This window comes from Macadamia integrifolia, chromosome 10 (assembly GCF_013358625.1).
Source record: "Macadamia integrifolia cultivar HAES 741 chromosome 10, SCU_Mint_v3, whole genome shotgun sequence".
Classification (NCBI taxonomy): domain Eukaryota; kingdom Viridiplantae; phylum Streptophyta; class Magnoliopsida; order Proteales; family Proteaceae; genus Macadamia; species Macadamia integrifolia.
In genome coordinates, this window is record NC_056566.1 from 183,635 (window position 1) to 194,988 (window position 11,354).

The 11,354-nt window shown below is 37.7% G+C and overlaps 2 protein-coding genes across 2 annotated transcripts in view; both read left to right on the forward strand.

The window, feature by feature from the left end:
- LOC122090966 (c-Myc-binding protein-like) overlaps positions 1 to 3,433 on the forward strand; it is a 6,346-nt gene extending 2,913 nt beyond the window's left edge. The window contains exons 4-5 of the mRNA XM_042660744.1: positions 136 to 259; positions 3,180 to 3,433. Of these exons, the coding sequence (XP_042516678.1) occupies positions 136 to 259; positions 3,180 to 3,260 (205 nt within the window). The 3' untranslated portion in view covers positions 3,261 to 3,433. The remainder of the gene's footprint in view (positions 1 to 135; positions 260 to 3,179) is intronic.
- Positions 3,434 to 6,052: 2,619 nt separating this feature from the next.
- Positions 6,053 to 11,152, forward strand: LOC122092154 (cellulose synthase-like protein G2). The gene is made up of 8 exons (XM_042662487.1): positions 6,053 to 6,697; positions 7,358 to 7,444; positions 8,173 to 8,301; positions 8,821 to 9,033; positions 9,195 to 9,294; positions 9,390 to 9,574; positions 9,673 to 10,020; positions 10,518 to 11,152. The coding sequence occupies exons 1-8, from the start codon at positions 6,086 to 6,088 to the stop codon at positions 11,061 to 11,063; spliced, it is 2,220 nt and encodes a 739-aa protein (XP_042518421.1). The 5' UTR covers positions 6,053 to 6,085; the 3' UTR covers positions 11,064 to 11,152.
- The last annotated feature ends 202 nt before the right edge of the window (positions 11,153 to 11,354 follow it).

Consider the following 11,354-nt stretch of genomic DNA (forward strand, 5'->3'; position numbering starts at 1 on the left):
AAAAAAAAAGGAAAAAAGAGAAAAAAAGAGGGAGCTATTTGAATTAGATCATCTGCTCTGCCAATGCTGTTATAAAAAATAAAATAAAAATAATGGTCACTACTTACTTACAACATTCCTCTTCCTGTGCGATAGGTTTATTCAGCACAAATTATGTGGTCCAACTGTTCCTGAAAATGAAATACTACAAGCCAAGATGTCAGATCTGCAGACAAAGTATAATGAGCTTTTAGCAACACACCAGAAAACCTGCCAGGAGGTATGCTTTATTCTTGAAATAGACCAACTATTCCATTTTTGGTATGCTTTTAGTAGATAACTAGATATTGCCACATAGGGTTGGTAAAATTGGGTTTTTGTTTCCACCGTTTTTGAGTGCCATAGCTACCTTTCTGAAGAGTACTAAACCTGAAAACAGAAATATTTACAAAAGTGACAGAAAGTGAGTGCATGTGGAATGAACGGAACAATATGATTCTCATTCTGATATAGTCAGACTCTTACACGCAGTCACACACACAGTAATACCAGATTCTTCTCTAGAGATCCTAAGGGTAGTTTGGTAATGGTAACAGGGATGGTGCAGCGATTACTGGCGGTGGTGGTTGTGGTAGTCTTGTACTGGTACCTGCTGCATTAAGGAAAGTGCTGGAACTGGTAGAGTGGCAGGGCTAGGCATAGTAGATGTGATAAAATTATTGCTTTCCATTAGTTGAACTAACATACATCCTGCCTATATGAGTAAAAGTAAAAAAATGCACTAATCAATTATGGTTAATCTCATGCCCTTTGAACTAAAGAGCATCTTTTAAAGTATTTGGTATTAAGCTGGTTAAAATTTTGGAAGGGGGGGGGGACCTTGGTTTGCTGGTGGGTCTTAAAGGAGGAATCGGGTGGTTTTATCCCCTCTAAGAGCAGTTTGGTTAATAGTTTTGGATGCCTGGTAGAAACATGCTGATCAGTAGACTTGCCTCTCACAGATTTATTGAGCTCCATCATTTTTTATTGGGCTTTACTGTTTCTTCAATCTCCATTGAGGTAGTGATGATCATTGGTGGAGGATGATGTCAAAAAGAAAAATTTGTTGAATGGATTTCAATGTTTTTTGTGTTGGGGATGGGAAGAGATATGGTTGTCAAAATGAGAGATTTGGGAACATGAGGCTGGGCAGATTAAATAGGGTTATTATAAAAAAGAAGAGGAATTTAGGGGTGCTTGATAATGATCTATGTTCCTTTCATTTACTTTGATCGTAGCCAGGATGCTTATCAGAACTCTTGTGGAAACAATAATATTCTTAGGGATTCTACTTGCAAATGAAAAGTTGGAAAAATGTTAGTTGGGCAACTCACGTGTCCCCAAACAGAATCTATATGATGCTCTTGCAGTCTTACCTGACCATTTTTGGCATGAGCTGTATGTTGTGCAAATGTGACTGTACAAAAGTGAGCCACACATGAGGCTGCCATTTAAAGATCGTGTCTGATTTCATATCTAGATTTCCTCTTACCTTTTGTTCAATTTGATTTGGAATAGGTGGTTGGAAGGATGAGGACAAAAATATCCGAGTCATGCTAAAAATAAATACAATGAGGAACCTGCCTTAAAGAGATGCTTATGAAGATCATTCACAAAATGCATCGATAATATGAATAGCATTTTACTGCATGCACCAAAATACTTCAATCTTAAGTAAGAATACATTTTAGTGCATTTGCATTGTTCATGGTTTGACCTATTATTGAATTGAAAAGACTGATATGTCATCTAGACCCTCCAGTCTGAGACAATGTTCGGCATACTAGCATATTGACAGCATGCAAAATGGTACATTTGTAAAATAATACTACCCCAGAGGTGATAGTTATGTTAAAAGGGAAAAATCATGATACAGAGTAATTATGGGAAAATTACAAACAAATGTGGATTTAACATTAGTTAATGTTAAACTTAATTACAAATAACTATAAGCATATTCTTGGTGAATCCACTGATGTTTTGCTGGTACTGACTTCAAGTTTGTAAGTCTTACTGTCTTTGGATTTATAGCTCCTCTTTCTTTCAGAATTCAGTCATCTGATTGCTGTTTCTAGCCGTTTGCCATATTAATCAATAGATGATTGCATTACTCGGACTGCCCTATCTTTATCAAGGTGGCCTGTAGCAACACAAATTCAGTAGAATGAAATTAGACCCAACTTGGTCTCAATTAAGTAATTTATCACTTCTGGAAACTTGGTTTATGGCCCATAACGTTTCCAGATTAAAAAAAGAGTGGCACTTGATGATATTTGAACTGGATTTTGTTCCTGACTCTTGGTCTGTTGTAACTCGAAGTTAACTCACTGGAAGTGAAACCTTTAGTTTCTTGTGCTGTTTGATTACTATCAATAAGCATTCTTAATTCTAGATTGCAAGTGTGGCTGTGGAGGCAGTTGTCTCAGGTGGTAAATTTGTGTAAATCACGTCTTTTTATCTTCATCCTGTCCCTAATACATGGAGCCTTTTATGGCTTGGATGGTACCAAACTTCATCTACTCAAGTTTCCAAGATCCCATGATCCATTGGGTTTCTCTCCTTGTATTAAGTTCTATTTAGTAATTATCAATATAAAACACCATTGGATCAATGCTGAAACAGAAAGCCTTAACCCCGTTTAAAATTTCAAGCAAGTTGAAACCGCTGGTCCAGCTTACAACAGTTATAGTAAAGAATTCCTAAAATTCCAATGTAGATCCACCACCCCCATGAAAGGAGAGGGAGGAAAAGAGAAGTGATTGAAGAATAGGGGAGAAAAATAAGGGAACAAAAGATGGGGGAAGAGGAAGAAGGAAGAAGAGGTGGAGGGAGGAGAATCAGATGCACCTGTGGTCACCACTGCTGGTGCTCCCCTCATCTTGAACAACAAAAGTGCTCAGGCTTTTTCATTGAGCTTAAGACTAAAGATAAGCATTTTTTTATTTCTATCCTCAGTTTGTTTTGTTATGCTCTAAATATACACATGATACCAACCATATAAGAGAATTAATGGTCAAGGATGGCTCATTGTACTCCCATTAATGTTACTCATTTTCTTTATCTTTTGAATCTATACTGTTGGATATACAAGCCAATTATGTTGTTTCTGAGTTTCTGTTTTATATTCTGATAACCCTGTTCTATTGTTCATCCTGCTGCAGCTTGAGGAGCTTAGAAACTCGCAGCCCATGGCAGCTTCCAAGGAGACAGTAGATGGAGAGATCCCAAAGGGTGGATTATGAAGAAGCATCCACCAGAGCTTCTGCACCTTAATATAACCAATCAGCCATTTGTTTTTGTAGAAATTGTTATATGATTGAGAATACTGATTTCTTAGTGTTGTATAAATACTTTGTACCTCAGCTTTCTTAACTAGTCTTTACCTCACCAGATGTTACATCTTGGTTTTATAGTAGTTCCAGTTCTAGATGAATACTTTCTCTTTCACTCTCTCCACTCCCGCTCCCCTCCCTGTCCTGGCATCTCCATCCCTCACCGCAGGACCCTCGCCATTGTAGTCACTCTACAACCCACCTCCTTGCCCCTACTCTTCACCACACCCCCTTGCCTCTCCTTGCCCGGACTTCGTCTCTCTGCCTCCCGTCTCCCTGGAGTCACCCTTGCCCCATGCTTGCCACCCCCATATCCCACCTTTACTACTGCTATGTTTTCTGTTCTACCAGAAATGAAAACTCTCAGATTGATTGATGATAGATATAGGCAACCAATGTTTGGAATTTAAATTTTGGTATAATTCAGATGTTGGGATAAAGGCGACCACAAACTCCCTTGCTTTGGAAATAGGAATCTAAACTCCCACCACAGTGCCATACTGTTTTAATTAATCTATCTTTTGGATTATATTCCCCAATATTCAAAAGATGAATAACACAGTGATACCTATCGAAAGGAAACTATTATGATCCCATATAGATTTCAAAGGAGATTTGATGTGGATTGATATAGTCTTGAGTTCCTTCACCTTACAAGTTAGTTTATGGTAGGGGTGTAAGTTTGGCCCTGACGGCCCGAACTTGTCCTGATCCTGAACAAGTATCGGCCTGAAAATTTTGGCCCTGAGGGCCAACCTGATCCTGAAATTTCTGACCTTGAGTCAGGTTCATGGCGGGTAAGGGTTGTTGTCTTTGGCCCACCCTGAACCTGACCCTGATTTTTTTACCCTGACTTTTGGCCTTGGTTTTGGCCTGACCCAGTTTTGGTTTTTACCCCTGATGTTGACCCTAGTTGTGACCTTGATGTTAATCCTGATTTTAACGTAATTTTATTTATTGTTTGACATTGAGTCATTGACACTTCAAAACTTTTGATATATCTTCTCACCGATCTCTCTTGTTTTTTTTAGAAAAAAAAAAAAGATCTCTCTTGCTTTTTTTACCAAAAAAAAAAAAAATCTATCTTGTTTTTCTCTTTGTTTAACAAGATGGGGGTTTTGAGATCTCCGGATTGTTTGCCTTATTATGATGATCTCTTTGTTTATCATGATAAATAATTGAAAGTTTTTGAATTATTTGCTTTATTAGGATAATCACCTATTTGTTTACCATAATAGTTGGATTTATTTGTATTGTTTGAATGTTTGCTTTAGGATGTTCTCCTCATGACAGGTAATTTGTAACTTTGTGTTTTTTATCTCCTCTTTATTATGAATATTTTTTATTTTTGAGTTATTCCATATTTTGCACGGTCACGGTCAGAGTCAATCAAGGTCATCTTGGCCCTCGATGGCAACCAGGGTTTGGGTCATCCCGGCCCGACCCTAAAAAATCAGGGCCAATTAGGGTAGGTAAGGGTTGGGCTAAGGTTGAAGTTTTGTGACCCTGAGTCAGGGTCAGGGCGGGTTTGGGTCTAATTAAAGGGACTCAGAATTGGACTAAGGTTTTGAGAAACTCAACCCAACCCGGCCCTATTGCACCCTAATTTATGGGATTGAGTTCTTAAAAAAGACTCAATAGTATGAGAGCAGCTAATTCTCAATTTAATTCTCACACAAAAACGACGACCTGATACCAAAGTGAAGCCCTAAAAAGACTATCTACAAACAAAAACCCTAAATTAGAATAGAGCCACTTAGAAAAGGCCACAGGCCTTGATGAGCAATGAAAAGGAAAACAGAAAAACCTCGCTGAAAATCGCCTTGAAGAGCAAGGAAAATAAAAAAAATAAAACTCTAGTCAGAGATGTTATGAAGTCGTGTAAGGCGGTAAGTTGGACTTGGAGTGTAGTTGTTGGGTGACGGACCTTCTTCATCACACCATTAGAAGTATATAATTAAATACGATTAAACTATGGCTACCCATATCGATAAAATACTATCAAATATTGTTTTAGTGAGCTTCTACCAGGAAAAAAAAAAAAAGAATAACAATATTGTTTTGTGTGCTTTAACTTTTTTTTGAACAAAATTATGATATGATTCACCTTTCATTTTGATTTTATTATTAAAATTTTTTTTTTTTGGAGAGAGATGAACGAATATAAAAGTTTCAATAAAGTAAAAGGGTGGATATTGTATCCGTCACACTACTCATATGATCATCTTATTATTATACGAATCAACATCTGTCCTATTTTTTACTATTACAAGAGTAATGAGTGATATATTTAAAAGTAAAAAGGATAGGTGTTAGATGCTGATATACAAGCAAGTGATATTTTCTCGACAGTGAAAATATTCCGAAAATGAATCTTATGCATATATATTCACCTCAATGTACATGTGAGAACAAAAGTACCTACCAATTTTCTATCATTTATAAAGTAAAGAGAGGGTACATATCTAAGAAAAGGGGCAAATGTTATTGGATCCTCTAATTATTGGAAAGCCGCCAGTTTTCTTGAAGCCCAAGGCTGAAACCAATGAATCATAACGTGGGATATTTCTATGAGGTAGGGGGAGGGAGAGAGAGTCAGAGACCGTCTACGCAGCCCCGCCGCGTGCCCACACTTTTCTCTAACCCCAATTATATATAAGTCATCAAAGGTAATTGCAATTAGTAGAAGACATTAAAGCGAAGGTAGCTGAGACTAGAACTGGGAGCAGTAAGAGATGGAGGAGATGAAGAACTCCCTACCTCTTCATGAGTGGAAAGTTCAGCAATTTCATGCTACCATCTACAAACTTCACAATCTCTTCCATGCCATAGCTTTGCTTGCCTTGCTCTACTATAGAGTTTCTTCACTTTTCCTATTTGGTGAGCTACCCACGTTGCCATGGGCTCTCATCTTTGCTTCTGAGCTCTTACTCTGCTTCATTTGGTTGCTCCGCCTGCCTTTCCGTTGGTGTCCGGTGTATCGAACCGTCTTTCCGGAGAGATTACCAAGGGATGATGAGCTTCCGGCGGTTGATGTGTTCATTTGCACGGCTGACCCAAACAAGGAGCCCACATTTGATGTGATGAACACGGTGGTGTCGGCTATGTCCCTTGATTATCCCCCGGAGAAACTCTCTGTTTATCTCTCTGATGATGCAGGTTCTCCCCTTACTCTCTATGCCCTTCGTGAGGCGGCTTCCTTTGCAGGTTCTTGGGTGCCCTTTTGCAGGAAATACAAGATTGGCACTGTCTGCCCCGATGCATTCCTGTCTGGATCTTCCTCTGCCCATGGTGATGGTTCATATCTTCGCTCCATGGATTTCAGTCCAGAGCTCGAGAAGATTAAGGTGTGTTTTACATCTTTCTTTGTGTGTATATATATATATATATATATATATATATTTATATATATGAGTGAGGGTTCCCAAAAAGGCATGCAGCTTGGCTCTGGGTCAGCGTCGGTCCAATGGAGCCTAGATCCTCGCTTGGACCATGATCTCCTGTAACAATCTCATATCATCTATTGGGTGTGGATCTTCACATATGAAGGTGAGCCCCACACTCTTTGGATGGTGTAAGATTGTTGCATTAGATCGTGGTCCGGTAGAGGATTGGTCCAATGGGAACATGCATGAAAGCATCAATAGGAGATGAATCTTTCCTAGGTCTGTTATTTTACTCGCTTCTGGGCACAAGGAAAAAGAACACCATCCGATAGTATTTTGTACGCTCACTAACATGGAAAATTGGAACCAAAATGTAAAAAGATGCTCATGCCCTGACTCCACTTCCCTTGTGTGTGGATGCAAAGAGCATAATCGGGTAATGTTCTTTAACCCATATAAGTATGAAAAATGGTTTCTATGAGGCGTGTGTGTCCCTGTGCCTAGACACATGGGACCGAAATGACCGGCATGCCCCATGGTGTTGGTGTATCTCAATTTTACCTTTGAAGGGGCATTAATAAAAGGTAATTCAACAACTAAAATGGTGTTGGTGTATCTCAGTTGAAGTACCAGTTGCTCAAAGAACGCTTTCAGAGAGCTAAAGAAAATTGTGAGATTGGGCGACATGATCATCCTCCTCTAATCGAGGTATGCATGAAGAGGTTTTTGGTTTTTAAGGTGATTTGAATTCATATCCTCTTTCTTTTATCATGAGGTGTTGGTCTTTACCAACTATCCATTGGGTATGTATGTAAGAGTTTGGATCAGGTCTTTGTATGAGAACATTGTATGTAGGATGTTTGATTCACACATGGAATCCATTCAATCTCTCTCTTTTTATAACAGGTTTTCAAATTACGTGGATTCCAAGTGCGGATCAAACACCGAGAATAGTTCTCATACAAGGACCTAATCCAAAGTCTATATGTAAGAGGTTGATTTGTCTTTTCTAGTTTGAAAAGATACGCAAAATTAAGAATTAAGGTGGCAACGTTCTTTCCAATGCCTGTGTGCAATTTCAGGCCTGGGAGGGAGGGTATTATTGGGAAACACTAAAATATGGGAGTGTATAAGTAATTTTATAAGGGGATTGCTGCAGTGTCTTAAAAGGGGTGCCTGCATGCACTATTAAAAATTTAGCTGGTTGTGTACAAATATTTTACCCTTAACAATTTAGCACTTTAAGTTTGTAGTTTTAATTTGATAACAATATTTCTCACTTTCCTGTACTTTGCCTATATTTACTCGAATTCCACTACTTCATTTTTCTTTTGGGGGGTTAAAAAAAAATTGTATTTAATTTAAGTTGCAAATTTGTACCTAACTTGAATACCTTGATGTCCTATATATTGTGTAATATATGCAATATTTTGTAGGTGATAAGTGACAATCGAATCATTGCAATTGGCGATGAGCAAGCTAAGATTCCTCTCCTTACTTATGTTTCCCGTGAAAAAAGATCCACTCATCCTCACAATTTCAAAGCTGGAGCTCTCAACGTCCTTGTATGTATTTGATCTCTCTCCCACTTTCTATAATGATTCACTATTGTTAATTTTTTGATAGAAAATATTTTTATTAATAATAAACATGAATATCACAAGATTAGAAGTCGAGGATTGAAATTTGGCCAACCTATCTCACATATCATTGACACGACATTCCTATCTAAGGGGATGGGCAAAACTATAGAAATCCCTAGCAATAATGTCGACATAGCAGTCAATGGGACAAAATGGAAAAAAGAAATCATAGAAGCTTGTAATTGAGTATTCAGATCCCCCTCCTCTGCAAGTAACCACCCCACCCCATCTTACACCATTCATTTCTGTGGTGACCACATCCCATGGATGATGTGATATGGGTTGGGGTAGTTGGCTGTGTAATTGACAAGTAAATAGCATTTAATTTTGTGTTTATAATGACAAGCAAATGGGTTTGATCCAAAGATTCTCTGATTTCCTTTTTAACTTTGATTATGGCTCCTATTTACCATTATTAATTGGATATTGGTTTAATTCCAGCTTCGGGTATCAGGAATTATAAGCAATGCTCCCTACATTTTGGTTTTGGACTGTGATATGAACTGCAACAATCCATCCTCAGTTCGGCAGGCGATGTGCTTTCATCTTGATCCTAAATTGTCTCCATCACTTGGCTTCGTTCAATTTCCTCAGGCTTTCTACAATGTATGTAACAATGACATCTACGATGGACGGTTGCGTAGAGCATTTAAGGTAAGTATACGACATTCTATGTCATAAGAACCCACACCCTATGAACGGTGGAACACATGTGGGGACTGTCTCCATATGGGGAGAGAATCCGAACTTGGATTTTTATATCATTTTCTTGCTCTGTGTTAGCCTCCTTTAAATTTTAATTGGTACCTTTTCAGACAATGTGGCCATGCTTGGATGGGCTTCAAGGACCAATACTATCTGGCACAGGATTCTATATCAAAAGACAGGCCTTGTATGGGATTCCCATGCAAGAAGGTATTATCTACTATATACGTTCATCCATTTTATACGGGGAAGAATTCTTGGTTTCGTTGAATATATTAATCATTAATTCTCATCTTCATACTCAGATGACGATCTCTTTCAACTTAGATCGTCTTTTGGTAATTCCAACAAGTTAATTGCATCACTAAACAAAAGTTATCATCTTAATCCCATCAATGGAGGTACCATATCATCATCAAAAGAATTGATACAAGAGGCTCAACTTTTGGCCTCATGCAGCTATGAGAAAGACACACAATGGGGTGAACAGGCAAGTCACCTATATGTATTAGGATATTATTCATCATTAATACTTAATTGTATATATAAATTAACCTTCCAAAACAACTGTTGCACTTTTGTTTGCAGAGGGGTTTCCTATACCACTCTATAGTGGAGGATTACTTTTCAGGGTTTATTATGCACAGTAGAGGATGGAAGTCAGTCTATTATGAACCTTCAAGTCCAGCTTTCTTGGGTAGTGCTACCATCACTTTCAATGAAAGCATGATCCAGAACTTGAGATGGAACTCAGGGTTGCTAGAAGTAGGTCTCTCAAGATTCTGCCCAATCATCTATGGAGTTTCCAGAATGTCCATTCCTCAGGCAATGTGTTATGGGTACTTTGCATTTCAACCCCTATATTCTTTCCCTCTATTGTGTTATGCTACCATCCCTCAACTATGCCTTTTGGCTGGCATCTCCTTGTACCCTAAGGTAACAAATAAATCCTCATCTCATGTTTTCTCTTCTACTGTCTACTATGATGATACTATTATGGGTTTTATTTCCCATCACTATGCCTAGTGAACTATAACGCTTCATTATTTGCTATATGGTAATATATACATGGGTTCATTCATGTGATAGAGGACCAGGTAAGCATTTCATTGGTACAATTTCAGATTAAAATGAGTAGAGGATGTAGCTAAAATTATAAACGATGTCCTATTATATTTTATATTCATTTCCATTTGACACCATTTTGGTAATTTTACTAAATCTTTGAATAAAAAATTGAGCAATTTTTCTCGCTTACTTTGGACTAAAATTAGGCCATCGAGATGTATGTGGGGTCTTCTATCACATGCATGGAAAAATCCATGTATTTTTAAGTGGTAAATTGTTAAACGTTATACTTCACTAGGTATGATGATGCCTAGAAGGCCCCTAACTATTATATATGTTATTAATGTTGTTTAATTTCGTTACAGGTTTCAAATCCTTGGTTTATCATCTTTGCGATTATATACATTTCTTCGCTTTCTCAGCATATGTTAGAGGTTCTCTTATGTGGTGACTCATTAAGGACATGGTGGAATGAACAGAGAAACTGGATGATAAAGTCAGTTGCTTGCTATCCCTTCTCATGTTTGGATGTTTTTATGAAGAAGATTGGTATAAGGGAGGCCAATTTCATACTAACCAGTAAAGTCATTGATGAAGAACAAATTGAACAGTATAAGAAGGGGATATTCCATTTCAAAGGGTCCAAGTTGTTCCTTGTCATATTGGCCACATTGGTAACTATAAATATGGTGTCCCTTGGTGGTGGTTTGGCAAGAGTTATATCTGAAGCCAGTTATGATGATATGTTTGGGCAGGTCTTCCTTTCTTTTGCCATCTTAACTTTTAATTATCCAATAATAGAGGGTATGATCTTCAGGAAGGACAATGGAAGAATTTCAACTTCGATATCAATTATATCTGTCATAGTCTCCATAATTTTCTTATCTTTTGGATCTTTCATCTTCTTTTGAGTAAGGATATGTATCCTATATTTTCTGTCTTATTTTAATCTTATAGGATCTTTGTTGTATCTTAATAATTTCAAAGTTTATTTCCAGCGCACTGGTCACATATTAGTATGTGATTTTGTTTCATATTGGATATATTCATTTGTAGTCCACTACAAAACAAGATCATCAATTGGTTTCTTCCGCTATGATCCTTAGAGAAATTTGGATGAATTTAGGTTGAGTTCAGATCAAGTTCTAAGAGAATTATTTTCGTACAATGTCTGATCTACACATGGAATGCGCTCATTATCT